The 17,566-nt window shown below is 41.0% G+C and overlaps 1 protein-coding gene across 1 annotated transcript in view; it reads right to left on the reverse strand.

Annotated features, from left to right (window-relative positions):
• The window catches only part of MOXD1 (monooxygenase DBH like 1), a 95,102-nt gene extending 77,836 nt beyond the window's left edge, over positions 1–17,266 (reverse strand). Inside the window, exon 1 of the mRNA XM_059400743.1 lies at positions 16,904–17,266. Coding sequence (XP_059256726.1) covers positions 16,904–17,170 — 267 coding nt within the window. The 5' untranslated portion in view covers positions 17,171–17,266. The remainder of the gene's footprint in view (positions 1–16,903) is intronic.
• Positions 17,267–17,566: the final 300 nt, after the last annotated feature.

The following is a 17,566-nucleotide window of genomic DNA, read 5'->3' on the forward strand; positions in this document are numbered from 1 at the left end:
TTATTTTCTCAATTGTTCTCAATTACATTTACATATGGTTAAAATCGGTGTGGAATGTGTTTAACCAGATGCTAGCAGGAGTTTGAGCTGGCATGATCTGCCACGCAGACACATCTGGCCCTGAAATCTGGGAACGTTGTTGTGACCTTTTAGCCCCTAAATGGACATGAATCTTATGAAACTGACATCAGCATTCAGAGAGAAAAAAAAAAGTTGATGCATGCAACAGCTCTTTGAAATCTTTTTACACTTAAAGGGCATTTCCTACCTATTTTAAAGAAATAAGGCAAAAACAATAACAAAAAAATGCAAAAAAAACCCCACAAAAAACCCCCCAGATCTAAGAGAGAGAAACCATGTTTCAGAATGTTTTCTCCTGTGAATTTATATCCTGAGTTACTTGCATACTGCAGATGCTTATTAAATATGTATAGTTTTAAAGGAGCATCCTGCTTTCCTCTTGCTAATTCTAAATTATTATTTTTAAATCATTATTTCAATTAATTATATAAATTATTATATAATTAATAAATTATAAATTATAAATTTTTCCTCTAATGCTAATTCAGGAGCCATCATCCTATATGAACATCTTGGTGGTATGGAAATAGTTTCACTCAGGGGAATAAAATTATTCCCTCCCAACACCTTCTTTCTTCCTTCAACCTGTATTAAGAAAATACATGAACGAACCCAACACAGTCTTAATGGGGTCAATATTTTAAAATAAAGAAAATGGTATATGGCAAACCTTAAAAGTGCAATGAAGTACGCCAGAAAGAGAAAGAGGTTAAAGAAAAAAAAATCTGAGTCCCAAATTCCCTATCATTCAACTGTTCTTGCCAGGAGGAAGAAAAGAAGGAAGGGAGGGAGGAAAGAAGAGATGAAAAGAAAGCAAGTCACCCAAAGAATAGTCAATCTTGAAAATCCTTCATGCAGATTGGTAAATCCAATAAAGTATTGCTCAGTGAGTTTAGCAGTTTCCTGACAGTTTGATAAAGGGCTACATGTCACCTGACTGGATAATTACATAGAATCATTATTTTGTACTATTATCTTCTTGGAGGAAAAAAAAAAAAAAAACACAGAAAAACCCTGCAGAATGAAATTGACATTAAAACATCAACCGGTTAAGAGCCTGAAAACCAATAATATAATGTACAAATGTATAGTCACAAAGCCAGACTGTATAGTACTTATGTTTATGAAATTCCCCGAGATAACTTGGACAATCTGATTTTGACCTTTACAGTTAGAACAGGATGACACATCTTTGCCCCCATTCCAGGTCCCATTTGGCAAATACAATCAGATACATCTCTACTGAGCATCCGTGGTAAAGGCCATTTCTCAGCCATCTTCCTATAGTGCTCAATATTCCAGCACTTTTACAATAAAAATAGGAATACTGATCACAGTGCACTCTCACAGTCAGGGTCAGATGCCGCAGCCATTATAAATATCTAATTGTATGATACATAGTGCATATAGTATAAATTAACGTAAAATATTGATAAATAAAAAAAATGGGCTCCAATTCAGTGTCATTAAAAATTGATTTTATGAGGACAAGAGGATTGAGGAGTATTCAAAGATTCATGATTCTGTATAGAATAAAATTTGAAGATCTTTTAATTATGTCAATGTGCAGAAGTCATTCTTCTTTACATTTATTCAGTTTTAATGTTGTAAAGTGAAATGTGAACTTATGTTACTCTAGCTAAATGGCTTTATGTGAATTTTTTTTTTAATTTTCTTTATTTATTTGACAGAGAGAGCACACAAGCAGGGGTAATAACAGAGGGAGAGGGAAAACCTTGCTCCCTGCTGAGTAAGAAGCCTGATGCTGAGGCGCCCCTTTACGTGGATTTCAATCATATTTGAACGTAAATATCTACGTTAAGATCAACTTCAAAGGGGGCGCCTGGGTGGCTCAGTGGGTTAAAGCCGCTGCCTTCAGCTCGGGTCATGATCCCAGGGTCTTGGGATCAAGCCCCGCATCAGGCTCTCTGCTCAGCAGGGCACCTGCTTCCTCCTCTCTCTCTGCCTGCCTCTCTGCCTACTTGTGATCCCTGTCTGTCAAATAAATAAATAAAATCTTTAAAAAAAAAAATCAACTTCAAGGTGCCTGGGTGGCTGAGTGCTTTAAGCATCTGCCTTCAGCTCAGGTCATGATCCCAGGGTTCTGGGATCAAGCCCCACATCATGCTCCCTGCTCAGCAGTGAGTCTGCTTCTCCCTCTCCCTCTGCCTCTGTCCCTTGCTTGTACTCTCACTCTCTCTCTCTCTCTCTCAAATAAATAAATAAATAACCTTAAAAACAAAAAAAGATTAACTTTAGTAGGAATTGCCATGAAGGTATCATTTTCTGCTTTTTATTGTGGATTATTATTTTAATCAGGTGCTTCATTGTTTTACCTTTTAAAGATAAAATATTACCTGTTATCCTTGAAAATCTGAGTTGATAATTAGATTTCAGCAGTAAAGTTAATCTGCAGTTGTGTCATAAAAATGAAACATGTTCTCACAGGATGTTTTGTCTTTTGAACACTAGGCTTTGAAAAAAAAGATGAAATATATCATTGAGATTTCAAAATGCGGAGAGCAAGAGAAAAGTAAGTCAACCCTCACCTCCGTTGGCTTTTATCACCTGGCATGATAAGCACGAGTCCTAACTGTCCTGACTGCCACTTTAAAACTAACATCCAAAAGCTGGCTTTGGAAATCAGCATGATTGCTACGATCTCTTGTTAAAAAACATGATTACACAGATGTTCAATTGGTTCTTTCTCATTGTCAGTCTTTTTTCTCTCTCTTGAATAAAATCTCTGCAACAGAAAAGAGCTTTGACTGATACTGTGGTAAGCAGGATGAAGTAAAAACTCTTCTGGGTGTAATAAAAGATATGAATAAACCCGGTTCAGCCTGGAAAACTGAATGTAAGCACAGCTGCAGGGGAACCTTGAGAAAAATGTTACCATCTGCCATCACTTTCTTCAACAGGTGCTTGTCGTTTTTCCTTCTTTTCCTGAATCTCAAAAGCCTTGTGACTTCAAACATTTCTGTTTGTGATATCAATTTCTATAAGTATTACAGTGGTTTAATAATATTGGTAGTGTAATAATAAATATTTTTGTGTTAAAGAGAATCTTTGATCCCCAAAATTCATAAGCTGTATAAACAAACTATATAAACATAACCTTCAAATTTCAGGGTAAGCTGGTTTTAATAAGATATTTCTTCACTAATCTTAGAAATCAGGGCAGAATGTCAAAACACAAGGAGCTTGCCTTCTAGAAACCACTTCAGATAAAACTGAAACTCTTTAGGTCTAATAAGGGATCTGTTAAATAGCTACTGGAATACCAAAATAGGAACCCTGTTGGCTTGCATTCCAATAAGGGGCCCACCTGAGCAATCTGTTTGTTCTTTAAGTGCCACCTTCTGAAAATACACATCCTGCATTTTCCCCTACAGCCAATCATCTCAGTTCAGTTTTCACATACAGTAATTTAATACTTTGCTATAATTATAGAATTATCAGAGATAGAATATAAAATTAACATTTTTATTCTTTAGGTTAACAATAAATACCAATGGGGGAATCAAGCAATTTCAGGTTTTATCATAGAAATAAGATATTATTTTACCTTCATCTTAATCCCCCATCTTAGTTTTTTAACATTTTAGAGGACTTCTCTTAACTACCGATGACCACTATACACAAGAAGTAAATTTTGAGAAGAAAACTGGCTCCTTCCTTCCTCCTTCTCTCCCTCCCTCCTTTCTTTCCTTCCTTCTTCCCTTCCTTCTCCTTTCTTCCAACACAAATTTCATTGAGCAACTAGTATTCCTCAGCCCCTATTGTAGGGCTAAAAGCACATAACTATACAGGATAGCATGCAAAGTCCATACTCTGATCAAACTTATAGTTTAGTTGTGGGGAGGGGGAAGCTGACAATTTAAAGATTATATTTAATAATAATATAACCAAAATGTTTAGACATCAGCCACAGCTACTTCTTTCAAGATATGTCTCCAAAGGCAAAGGAAACAAAAGCAAAAATGAACTTTTGGGACTTCATCAAGATCAAAAGCTTCTGCACAGCAAAGGAAACAGTCAACAAAACAAAGAGGCAACTCACGGAATGGGAGAAGATATTTGCAAATGACAGTACAGAAAAAGGGCTGATATCCAAGATCTATAAAGAACTCCTCAAACTCAACACACACAAAACAGATAATCATGTCAAGAAATGGGCAGAAGACATGAACAGACACTTTTCCAAAGAAGACATACAAATGGCTAACAGACACATGAGAAAATGTTCATCATCGTTAGCCATCAGGGAGATTCAAATTAAAACCACATTGAGATATCACCTTATACCAGTTAGAATGGTCAAAATTAACAAGACAGTAAACAACATGTGTTGGAGAGGATTTGGAGAAAGTGGAACCCTCTTACACTGTTGGTGGGAATACAAGTTGGTGCAGCCACTTTGGAAAACAGTGTGGAGATTCCTTAAGAAATTAAAAATAGAGTTTCCCTATGACCCTGCAGTTGCACTACAGGGTATTTACCCCAAAGATATAGATGTAGTGAAAAGAAGGGCCATCTGTACCCCAATGTTTATAGCAGCAATGGCCACAGTCACCAAAATGTAGAAAGAACCAAGATGCCCTTCAATGGACAAATGGGTAAAGTAGATGTGGTCCATATAAACTATGGAGTATTATGCCTCCATCAGAAAGGATGAATACCCAACTTTTGTATCAACTTGGATGGAACTGGAAGAGATTATGCTGATTGAAATAAGTCAAGCAGAGAGTCAATTATCATACGGTTTCGCTTATTTGTGGAGCATATGAAATAACACAGAGGACATGGGGAGATGAAGAGGAGAAGTGAGTTGGGGGAAATTGGAGGGGAGATGAACCATGAGAGACTGTGGAGTCTGAAAAACAATCTGAGGGTTTTGGAGGGGCGGGGGATGAGAGGTTGGATGAGCCTGGTGGTGGGTATTATGGAGGGCATGCATTGCATGGAGCACTGGGTGTGGTGCATAAACAATGAATTCTGGAACACTGAAAAGAAATTTAAAAAATAAATAAAAATTTAAAAATATATATATATAACCAAAATGTTTAGATAATGAATACTTAAAAAAGAACAAAACAGATTATAGAGAGTGACTGGAAAGCCTTCAGGCTGAGTGACTAGAAAAGTCACTACTGAGAAAATGATACTTACTCTGAGAAATAAACTACAATTATGAGCCAAACAAAAGAGGTTATGGAGGAAGCAGATTCCGGGAAGAGAGGGCAGCAATGAGAAAAGACCTGAACAGGGGTGGGCATCCGGTTTGAGGAAGCAAATAAAAGCCAGGTGCCTGAACTATATGGCGCCCAAGAGAGATGAACAGAGATCAATGGAGGTCCCAGAACTTATGATTCCTTATAGGTTGTGTAGGGAGTTCAAATTTAATATGAAGCTTATATAAAAGTCATTTGAGCTTTAAGCAGCAAGTGACATATTCTGATTGACACAAAAAAAGTGTGTGTGTGTGTGTGTGTTACTGTGGTTACCATGTAGAGGATGACAAGAAGGAATAAGAGTGGTGGTCAGAAGACAGGAGTCATGAGGCACCTGGGTGGCTCAGTCAGTTAAGCGACCAACCCTTGGTTTCAGCTCAGGTCATGGATCTCAGGGTCATGAGACTGAGCCCCAGGTCAAGCTCAGGGGAATCTGTTTTAAGAAGTTCTTCTTCTGCCCCTGCCTCCAGTAGTGCACACGTGTGTGCACGCTCTCTCTCTCTCCTCCCAAATAAATAAATAAATCTTAAAGGGAAAAAAACAAAAGAGAGATAGGCTGTCATTCAGTGTCCGGGTGGTCTGTGAATGATTGGTCATAGTAAAACTAAAGGGAAGGAGGCAGGTTTTTTACTTAGCTTAGAGGAAAAGTCAACAAAACCTGAAGATGTATTTCATATGTGGGGTGAAGGAAAGAGAAGGTGAAACAAAGACTCCTAAGCTTTGACTGGAGCTACCAGGAGGTGCCATTTACTAAGACTGGGAAGGCTGGGAAAGAAAGATGTTGAGGGTAACGAGGTTAAACTTGAGGTGCCTACCTAGACATCGTTCTGGGTGGGAAGGTCAGGAGACAGAGAATATGCAGACTGGGAGGAGATAAATCAAAATAAGGTCACCATCAAGTTTCAGAAACTCACCAACTTCACAATCATCTTCCCTCTTGAAGCCCTCCAAATTCTTCTGAGTATATACAAGTCAGAAAGCATTTTTTTAAATTCAGATTTTAAATTTCAGATTTCAATTACACATTCATGACACATAATTCAAATATACTGAAATATACACAGTAGGAAGATGAAATGCTCCCACACCCACTGTAATGGGACAGTACACACAGAGACAGGACAACTTCTGAGACAGAGTGAAAAACAACATAGACGGTTTCCAATATAGTTACTAATATCTTCTTTTCTATTGAGTTCTTGAATAATCTAAAAGCATGAATGTGTTATTTTTAATATCACACTAAAGCTGGAAGACAGCCTGAAAGTCACCTGATCTCAGCTCCTACCAAAGGAGGAATTCTCTCCAAAAAAAATTTTTTTGAAGACTGATTTATTTCTTTGAGAGAGAGAACATAAATGTGGGAGGGGCAGAGGAAGAGGGAGAGAGAATCTCTTGCAGATTCCCCGCTGCACCTGGAGCTCAATGCAGGGCTCTGTCTCATGATCCTGAGGTCATGACCTGAGCCAAAACCAAGAGTCAGACGCTCAACCAACTGTGCCACCCAGATGCTCCTCTCTCAGAAATATTTTTAAAGAGATGATTACACAGTATTTAATACCTCTATTGAAAAGCTCATGAATTTACAACTTCACAAAGCAACTCATTCAATTTCAAGACCTCTCATTGTCAGAAATGTATGTTATACTGAACTAAATAAAATCTTCTACTCTTTAATGTATTAATTGGGTCTTTTCTCTTCCTTCTGGAGCCTAACAGAGAGCATCGAATCCATATTTTTTGAGGAATACTGTCCACTACTCAAAACAAACAAAAAAACAAACAAAAACAAAAAAATGATCACATCTTTTTAATCACTTTCTCCAGGCAAAACATTGACAGTTCTTTCCCATTACCCAGGGAATCCCAGCTTCCAGAGATTTCAATCATGTTTATAATCCTCTTTTAGATCTCTTAAAAATGTTATTCTGAAAGTTACCTTCTGATGTGATTAGCCTAGTACAGAGTACTCTGACAATATTACCTCCCTTCATGTAAACAGTAGAGTTTATAGGCTAATATTGCATCTATGTGTTTAGCCAGCACATATTCTGAGTTTAAAATGACCTAATATTTAGAACTTTTCCATATGAATTCTAATTAAGTTCAATTTTACACATTTTATATATACACAATTAATTTTTTAACCAGGTGTTTAACTCTATGTGTATTGTCAGTGAATTTTTAACTTTTAGTTTCTTTTCATTCTTTTACTACATTACCATCTTTGAGTCCTCATCTTGTAGTCCAATGTAACCAGTCTGTTATCAACGTATTTTCGATATTAATGTTTAAATATCCATGATTATGCCTAATTCAATTTTTTTGTCCATCTCATGCAAGAAATGAGAAACTCTGCCAATTGCCTTATTATCATTCCGATGTGCCATGTACTTAATATTCCAACCACAAGTCCAGCAAACTAAATGCAAAAGAAAATGCAGTCTTGTTAATGTAACCTGTGTTTACTGAAACTATGCTGGTCTCCGGTCATTAATGACAGCAAAGTATTCACAAACCAATTGCTTATAGTTTTTCCTCTAATTTTCTTAAACACTGCTATCAATATCCCCCATCTCTATATTGAGCACATAAACCTTTTCCCCACGTTGAAAAGCTGCCACATTTGTCTCCATGTCATCTCCCGCTAATTCTGACATTTCACTAATTGCTTGACCAATTATAATAGTATCTTGTATTTAAGTACTTTCAATGTGCCACATAGTTTGCTTTCTTAAGCAAAATTAAATTCCATTTAATTCTCATCAAAACCCCATGCTTTAGATATCAGGAGTCCCTTCTTCATAAAGGAAACTCACTTAGAGAGGCTAAGGAGTTTGCAGGGACCCAACATCCAATAAGCAGCAAGCAGTGCCGGATTTACACCAAGAATTCCTGCTTTTAAGTGTTCCTCAGTTACTCTACAAGCACTTCTTGAGGACCTGTCATGCACATGGAATTGCTGTCCCTGGTACCTCGGGAAGATGTGGCAACGTGGACAGTCACCAACTTGTAAATGTTCCATCCATACCCTAATAAAATACTAATTATCTACCACTCCACTACCATTCCTCCTCTCCCTTCTGCAGTGGTAACTTCAGGGCATTTCACTGCTTACTAGTAACCTCGGAGAACAGAGGAAGGAAGAGAGAGGATGTCTATTTACGTAACTGGAAAGACACTTGAGAATTTTTCCAAATACACAGGGAGTCCCTTTTGTTACTGTTAATTCTAATAAAAGATTTTAAAGTAGAACATTTTTCTTGGCTTAAATGCGGGCTGAGAATTATCTGAAACTTTTGTTTATTAATGTTCCTTTGATGCCTTGTAACCATATATAACTTGTGAATTTTAGACTCTGTGTGGGCAGATATTCCTGTTGCCTAGAAATACAACAGCTAGGACCAACTGACAAAAGGTGTACAGAAATGATAGAAAGCTAGGAGAGGAGAGATATGTTGAAATACACCACTACCCACATTCCTTCCATTGCTACTCTAGTTTCAGCATGTAAATCTGAAAGAAAGTACTTGGGAATTATCAATAACATGTCAAACTCATCTTAGAAGCATTTCCATTTTAGGGGAATCCAGTTTTTTCTTCTATTTTATAAAACATTTTCCCGTATCCAGACATACTGCCGGCCTTGCTTCAACATCAGACTTCAAATACACTCTGAATGGTTTTGTATGGAAGTCTCCTTTGCATCCCCATGCCAGATGCCTGGAATCTTCCAGGCTTTCTGTAGGTTGTCCATAAAGGAGTTGACTACCTGATTCCTATCAAAGAGCCTGAACACATTAGGTCAGTAGTTCCTGAGCATGTCCGCTGATCAGAATCACCTGGGAAACTAAAATTTATTAATGCCTATGTCCACCCCCTGAGACTGTATGAAATTTAACTGGTTTGGGGGAGGGAGGGCAGTTACCCGGACTTTGGAGTTTTTTAAAGACCCTCCCCCTCAAGTGATGTTAATGTGCAGAGAACTTCTGGCATAGGAAGTATCTTCTCAGTTCTCAGTTCTCTTAGCCGCGCTGTTCATCACTAGACTGTCATCCGCCACAGCATGAATCCATCTTGGCTCTGCCCAAAGGGATCTGGATGTCCAAAGTGCCAGGAGGCCTAGCTTCTACCTGGTTTCATCTACCATGAGTTCCCTTGTATGAGCAAATTTCAGGGCATGCACTTTGCCCAGGAGAAAAGGGTAGCAATTTAGTTTTACCTAACAAACTGAGATTTCCGAGTTTTCGTTTAACAATTGCCTGAAAGATGGAACTCTTCTGCAGGCACATGTGTTTTGCTGATCTAGCTTCTCCAAGTTCTTTAATTCTCTAATATTGTTGCAGATGAGAAAGAACAGAGTATAAGAGAAAAACATTGACACCTAGAATTAAAAAAGAAACTTCTATAAAATCACCAAGTCTCTAGATCAAAGCGTGAAAGACTCTAGTGGAGCTTACTAAACATCTGTGTAGAAATACCACAGAAACAGAAAAGAGAGCTCATGTGGTTCAGACACATTTGTTAAAACATTAATTATATTTCTTCCAGGTAAGCAGTTTCCTATATTCAAGGTCTACTAACTTCTTTGATGCACATGCCAGATAACCTTCTTCACAGTATATAATGTTTTGAGTTGTAAACACTGTGATTAATCTCCAAAGACAACCTTTAAGACTTGGGACATTTGTTTTTCTCTGGGTCTTGATCATAAGCACCCTAATCTGAAATAGCCACATGGTTTCCCCTTATCACATCATGCTATTTTAATTCTCAGCACTTCCTGGTATTTTTCTTGTTTATGTATTTATTTGTTTATCCCCCACCAAAATCTGAGCTCCATGATACCACTGGCTTCATCTCACTCAATGCTGTGTCCCTAGGATTTGGAACTTGAACATAAAAGTTCAATCAATATTGGTTAAATGACTGAATGACCATTCCGACATTCACTGCCCATAGGTAAGTGTTTTATTCAGTCATGTGAGAGTCACAAATTATTGTCCTGCTTTGTAACCTGTAGCCTCAAGTTTGGACATCCACAAAATGGGAGGAATAAGACGTTGACCTCAGAGGACTATTGTGAGCATTATATGAGAGTACATACTTTAAGGACTTATCATAGTGTATGGCATTTTCTAAGAACTCAGTGAATGAAAAATCATACCATAGAAATGTATGTCTATGACATTTATGGGGGAACAGAAGTAGTAAGAGAAATACTATGATTTTATTTTACTGATCACTTTTAAAACCTATTTATTATACATGTTCTTTCACTATTAAGAAAGAAAATTGGAATGTTTTTATGTAAACTACTGCTTACTTGCAGAAGAAGAAAGAATAAAAAACCAGGACTCAGAGGAAATGAATCCAGGCTGCTGATCTGTATGGCCACCATACCACTGAATAGGTGTAGAAGACTCAGGTTCTCACATGTAAAATTGGAGGTGTGGGGAAACTTAGGAGCCCTGAGGGGAATCAACTGAACTCTGAGCTCTTTTTTTTTTTTTTTTAAGTTTGTTTATTTTTTAGCAATCTCTATACCCAATGTGGGGCTCAAACACCTGACCCTGAGATCAAGAGTCTGCAGACTGAGCCAGCCCGGGCATCCCTGAACCCTGAGTTCCTAAGAGCAGTAAGTAAATACACAGAGCAGCAACACTAACCTGTAAAAGCAGTAACTGTTTAAAGTCTTCTCATAATTTTTGGTTACATGAGATGAAGAGGAAAGGCCTCCATAGCAAATTAAATGTGGTCTATACATTATTTGTATAGCACTAGATATATAATTTCAACTTTACAGTTAACAAAAAGTATGCATTTGAAGTTATTTTTGAGGAATTCTCTGCTATGCACTATATGCTATCCTTATGAGCAGGGTTTTTTGGATGTTTGTTTGTTTGTTTGGGGGGTCTACTCTAGATTGTAACAAGTTTAAAAGACATAGATTGGGAAGAAGTTTCCTGGGGAACCAGCTGGCTATTTAAAAGTTCTGTACTGGGGGGGGCGCCTGGGTGGCTCAGTGGGTTGAGCTGCTGCCTTCGGCTCAGGTCATGATCTCAGGGTCCTGGGATCGAGTCCCGCATTGGGCTCTCTGCTCAGCAGGGAGCCTGCTTCCTTCTCTCTCTCTCTGCCTGCCTCTCAGTGTACTTGTAATTTCTCTCTGTCAAATAAATAAATAAAATCTTAAAAAAAAAAGTTCTGTACTGGTTGTTTTTTAAAAAGTTATGGTAAACAGCATCATAAGGCATCCATACTCAAAGTTTTGTCTTTTTCTTTCATATGGATCAAACATTTTTCAGAAACATGTTGATGTATAATGAATTCATTCCTTTTGCCAGCAACTTTATTGCAATAGGGCTCTATTACAAAAAAGTGAATCAGTAAGCCACCATTCATTTTCTTTGAAGTGGACTCTGCCTTCCCTTACAAGAACCCAGAAATATGCCATTGGTAGTTTGAAGCTCTGAACTTGTTGGGCAGTTCAGGTGCATTATTCCCGTGGCTCTTAGGTCTGCCCTGTTTCCTCAGGCTGGCATTATGAAATCATCTGCTCTGCCAGGGAGAACCACACAGCTGTAGAGTATCGTGTGTGGAGCATTACACGGGCTCATGTGTCCTTATTACTAATGCACAAAGCACGACGCTTGGAGAGGTCCCTTCGTCATCTGGAAATCGGGGTGGGGGAGCATAATCTGAAGACTTATAAATATCTCTTAACAAAGCCCCAGCTGAGCTGTGTCAGGGTTGTACGCTCTCTTCATCTTTCCCTTACAGCTTTTCAATTTGCTTTCCAAACATTTCTTTGTTGCCGTTGGCTGGGACGCGCTTAAAAGCAGCAGCACATCGTTAACCACAAAGAATGCTCACTGTTTTCTGTGATTTCAAATCACAGCACAATTTCCGAGCACTTCCTCAGCGAACCAGCCCCGCAGCAATTACCCTGCTGCTGAAGACTTGCTTCTCCTCCACAGAAATGTTTCATAGAGGCAGCCCGGGAGCAAGGCTGTAACAAATGATGACATATGTTTCAGCCTCCATTCACTGGCGATTTCTACCCCCAAAGGAAGAGTGAATCAATTTTTGTGCAAATTCAATGGGCACATCCGACAATGCTGCCCTCTTCTCTAACTCACACAAACTAGGCATTCATCAACCCGGATTACTGTCCTCAAATGGGGACTCACAGTTGCTAAGTGGCTGGGGTGGGGGTGGGATTGCACTGTGTCAAAAAGGGGCAAAGTACAAGGAAAGGACAGGAATCCATCAGGGAAGTGAGAGTTAATTCATTGAGACAAAATAGTGAGGTTTTCAAAAGCCAAGGCGAGAGGAAAGGCTGCTTCCCACCCCCACCCCAGGCAGTCCTGTGAAAGCCAGTGCAGAAATGACCACAGCAGCATCCCAAGGGTCACATTACCCCAAGTGTGAGACCCTCCACAACAGGGTATCTCTGATAGATGATGCTGAGACCTTCACTTCCCAACCATGTTTCTCTTTTCTTTCCCCTTTGATCAGACCTGGTTATATACCCATTTGGGTCAGTGGGTTAAAAACTGGGCAGGGGCAAATTTCCATAAAGCCTCATCTCTGGGTAGAGTTTTAAGGGTGGCCAGGCCTATAGCCTTGAGGCAAGGAAATAGAACTTGATTTTTCACCTACAACCTACTAGCAAATGTCACACTGCCCTCTGGAGGTATTCTCACTGGCTCTGACTCTGAATTAGGGATCGGCAACCACTGAAAAACATGGGAGTTGTAGACTTCTGTAGTCTTTATTGGCAGGGAGTGTGGAATAGTGTGGGATAACTGTTCACTAAATCCGTCTGAGTGGTGTGAGTAAAAGGAAAGAAGGTGAATAAGTAAATATTGTCTCCCAATCTCAGTAGTGTCAAGAGAGAATAGATGCATGTAGACAAGTGCTCAAAGGTGGTGGTGGGAAGGAGACTGTGACAAGTCAGTGGGGATGGGTGTGGAAGCAAGTATTTTGCAAAGACAGCCACACTCATATATTTTATTCCCCTGAGACCTCCTTATGACATGTTCCTGAGGTGCCACCTCATGTTCCCTCTTGAATACAGTGAGATACGACTACAACGAAGATGAATCAAAGGTTAAGTTATAAAAGGCTGCTATCTAGTTTCTACCTGGGCCTCTCAGGGTATTCACCATGGGGACAGGGCCACTGAGCTGTGGGGAAGCTGAGTGGTCACACTCCCACCACAGGACCAGCTAAGTTTCCCAGCCAAGAGACAACAGCAGCCGCCAGTGAGGCAAATGACTGAGGGAGACTTCCGATGATTCCAATCACTCACCTTGGAGTTGACATCAAGTAGCCTCTCCTTGAATTGCAGAGCTGAGAGCCAACTAAGTGTCACTGTATTAAGCAAACATGTTTTGGGGTGTTGTGTTATACAATAGATTTAAAAAAAAATGGACAAGGCCCCCTCTGGCAGTGGACACTTCTTGCCACAGAATAAGCCATGCCTGAAGAGAAATGGGACCTGCCCCTCTGCCTTTCATGGCTTTTCATAATTTGGGTCGATTCGTTACTAACCTTGGCATTTTCCCTCTTGGCCCCACACTAAGTTATCCATGGGCTCTTACCTCCACGAAAATTTTGTGTATGTATGTGCTCTACATGGTGCTTTGTACAAACTTGGATTGTGGCCAGTATTTCATAATCGGATTTTATTTACACACATCTAAATTTCCATCTTCTCTCAAAAAAACCAAAAGCAAAAACAAAAGATCTGCCAATACCTGATTTGCATTCCCACAAAACAGTAACTCAGTCACAAAAACTCTTTTCCCCTCAATCCTCTCTACTGTCTGTTGCATTGCATCAAGCCCATCACTCTTTTATACTTGCTGTCTAACCTCTATAAGCATTTGGGTTTCTGGCATCTATTTTAACCAACAATTCTTTACCAGTTGGCTAGAATTTATTCTTACACAGTTATCTAGGAGTTAATATCCAACTGAAAAGAAAGTTTAAGATAACTAGAAAATAGAAGTCAGAATCATGAGAGAAAAAAATATCTGAAGGTCAAGTTTTTAAAAATTAAATAAGAAAAGAGGATATAAAATATATAGAAAAAAAGAAAGCTGCAAGGGGAGGTGACCCAGATGTCAATGTAGGGTATTATCAGTGGCCTGATGCCATCTCCAACCATTAGCTGCTGCACATGCTTGGATGCCCCAGAAGCTAATGCTTTGTCTTGCAAAGTTTGTTCTCACTGGGAGTAAAATTACATGAAATCTGAAGTCCACTAATTGAATTACATATACTGTTTAAGGACCATGTTTACCTTTTTGGTGTAGTTGCTCCTTAACATACCACTGTATGAAGACTCTCAAATTAATAGTTTCTAGAAGAAAGATTCAATTTCAAGTTTTAGAAAATCACCTAGCCTGGATGACCCAGAAGGAACTGGTATATTTTTTTATTTTTAGTGTTTGGTGTCTTTCATTTTATTGAAGAGGTTTTTGATCAGTTTTCTTTTCCATATAACTGATGAGTTATTTCCATATAAAATAACTGAGTGTATTTTATACATCCTAGAATGAGTAGGATGGAGGAAAGGGAACAGTAAGCTTGTCAGTCCACTAAGAGAACAATTATCATACATAGATGAAAATAACGATTTTATTTCCTTGGGAATAAAAATGGAGGGGAAAATCTTATTTCATGCTCATGAAATATATTAGGAAAGCGACTATTTCTAAGGTTTATCTCATAGTGATAGGTATTCACTGATTATTTTGAGAAAATTCATATGGCTCCAAGTTAATCCAAAGAGCATTTAGTTAATTTTTATACAGTCTTTATGAAGAACCACCAGCAGTGTGAAAACACTCTGTGGTTAACAAAGTCTGTTGTTGCGGTGGGCCAATTACGGCATGTTGAAACAAGACTCTACTTTTGGTCTTTCATTAGATATCAAATTGGATGGATTTTCTAGAAATGCTGCTCTTTTTTGTAGGGGGGACAATATCAAGTTATCTTTTAAAGTATACCCTGTTTTATGATATTACTACAGATTTTCCAAGTCCTTCTCAACAAAACGTGCAAAGATAGTTAAAGAACATACTTTTCCCACCCTGAACAAACAAACAAAGGACTTGGCTCAATTAGGTATTTAAAGAAGATATTTTCTTCTTCATTATCAGAAGAGAGTTAGTTATTCAGCTAGTGAGGCCTGTTGTCCTGCAATCAAATTCTTGGTTTACAAATTTGATGTCTGAAATGCTGCTGGAGGAAATTTATACATCAATGACTTCAACAAAGCATAGTCCTCCTAAAAGTTCATTTATTGGGGGTGTAGTAAATTTATTTTGGGAGAAAGGATTAATTTATATATTTTAAAAAAAAACAGACTACAGGATGGTTTTGAAGTTTTTATTACAGTCATTTTCTTTATTTCTAGCCAGATTTACTAGCTCAGTGCCAGAATTAGGGTTAAAATCTGATGGCATCTCAGTCAGAAAGTTGTGGAAATCAAACTTAGAAGTCGGAAATAAAATTACTGAGAAAGGCGCTTTGGTATCCAACCAGTGCACTGATTTTAATATCATCAAAACCTTAACCCAAAGCCAGAACGGTAAGGAGTTTTCATTTTGAAGAAAAGACTTTTTAGCAAAGGGCAGTATTTCGGGATGAACATTTATAAGTAACAGAGTATATTCACCATATTATGTAACCATGGAAAAGCGCCCAAAAGTTGTGAAGATCAAATTAACAAAGATGTCCAGAAAACCTAACCGCCTAATCATTCTGGTTTTCTCACCATCCTCCCCCACTCCCCCATTCATAAAGATATCTATGAACAGGCAACGTGCCTACTCCGACTCTTTCATAGCAAATCGGCAGCTGTCAAATTAACTTGGTTGGCCATTAAAAGAAGTGAAAAGTTTCCCCACTTCATAGAGGATTTTGCCTGGGGAACTGTAAGTTTTGCAGGTCTCTGAATGGGCATCCTAACGGGCTCCCAGAATAGCAAAGTTCCTAAACGGTTCTTGGGGACCTTTCGTTCATCTCTCAGATGAGGCAGGGAACCTCAGCTCCACGCCTGGGGACTCCAGAATGGCTGGGATTTGGTAAATTCTGGGATCCTGGTTCTAGACAGCAAGATAGCAAAGTGCTAAAGCCCCCAGTTCCCTCCAACCCTAATAGCCCTCTCCTTAGGTCCCCAAAGGTCGTTCTCCCTTTCCAGGACGGATGGACCGGGATGCGTGGCAGGTGTGTATGCGGGGGATCTAGTCAGTGCGGCGCTGGAGAAAGGAAAGTGTTCCGAGACGGAAAGCTGCCCGGGGTCACCCGTGCTCAGCTTCCCCGGGGGCAAACTCGGGGCCGGGCGGCGGAGGCGGGGAGTCCAGCCGCGGGCGCCTTTGGCTCCGAGGGCGCGGGAGCAGACCTCCAAGAGGAGCGCGTGCGGGGTTCGGGCTGTAGGGCTACGGGAGGCTTCCAGCCTCCGCCGCGGAGGGCGCCGGGCGGCCACGGGGGCGCCTGCACTCGCGCCTGCCCCGAGGGCGGGAGGAGACGGGACGCGGCTCGGCGGGGCGGGCTCCCGGAGCGGACGCGCTTACCTGCAGGTAGGGCCGCCCGTGGGCCACGCCGCCCACGACGATGTCTGCCCCGGCCATGGCCCCGGTGGGCGAGAAGCCGAAGCCCACGTAGCCGGCGGTGCGCACCTCGAGGCGGAAGGCGAGCCGGCCGCCCCGGGGGCCCCAGCTCAGCCAGTACTTGCCCTCGGAGTCGAGAAGGGTGCGGTGCGGGAGGGCCCGGCCCAATCCCCCCGCCGCCGCTGCGCCGGGGAGCAGCCCCCAAAGCAGGAGCAGCGGCCAGCCGCACATCCTCAGGCGCCTCCTGCCCGCCGGCACCTGGGTCTCGCCGACTGGCGGAGCGAAGAGGCGGCTGGAGGGGCGGTGGCGGCGCGCGGGAGGCCTGGGCCCGCCCCCTCGGCCCGCCGCGCGCCCGCCTGCGGGGAGGGCACCCCCCCACCCCGCCCCCGCACCCCCCCCACTCCCGCTCCCCTGCCCGCCGCGGGCGACCCTGGGCCCGTCGGGCTTCCCCCCCAGCCACCTGCGGCCCGGCGACCCGGTCTCGGTCCCCGAGGTCTGGGCTCCGTGGGGAGGCAAGAGGGGGCGTCCCCGCAGGAAGAGGCAGAAGCCGAGAAAAGGGGCTGGGGCCGAGGGGAAAGGAGTGAGCACGCTAGTCCTGGGAGAACGTGGGCGCTGGTTGGGGCGCGG

This window comes from Mustela nigripes, chromosome 5, assembly GCF_022355385.1.
Source record: "Mustela nigripes isolate SB6536 chromosome 5, MUSNIG.SB6536, whole genome shotgun sequence".
Taxonomy (NCBI): Eukaryota; Metazoa; Chordata; class Mammalia; order Carnivora; family Mustelidae; genus Mustela; species Mustela nigripes.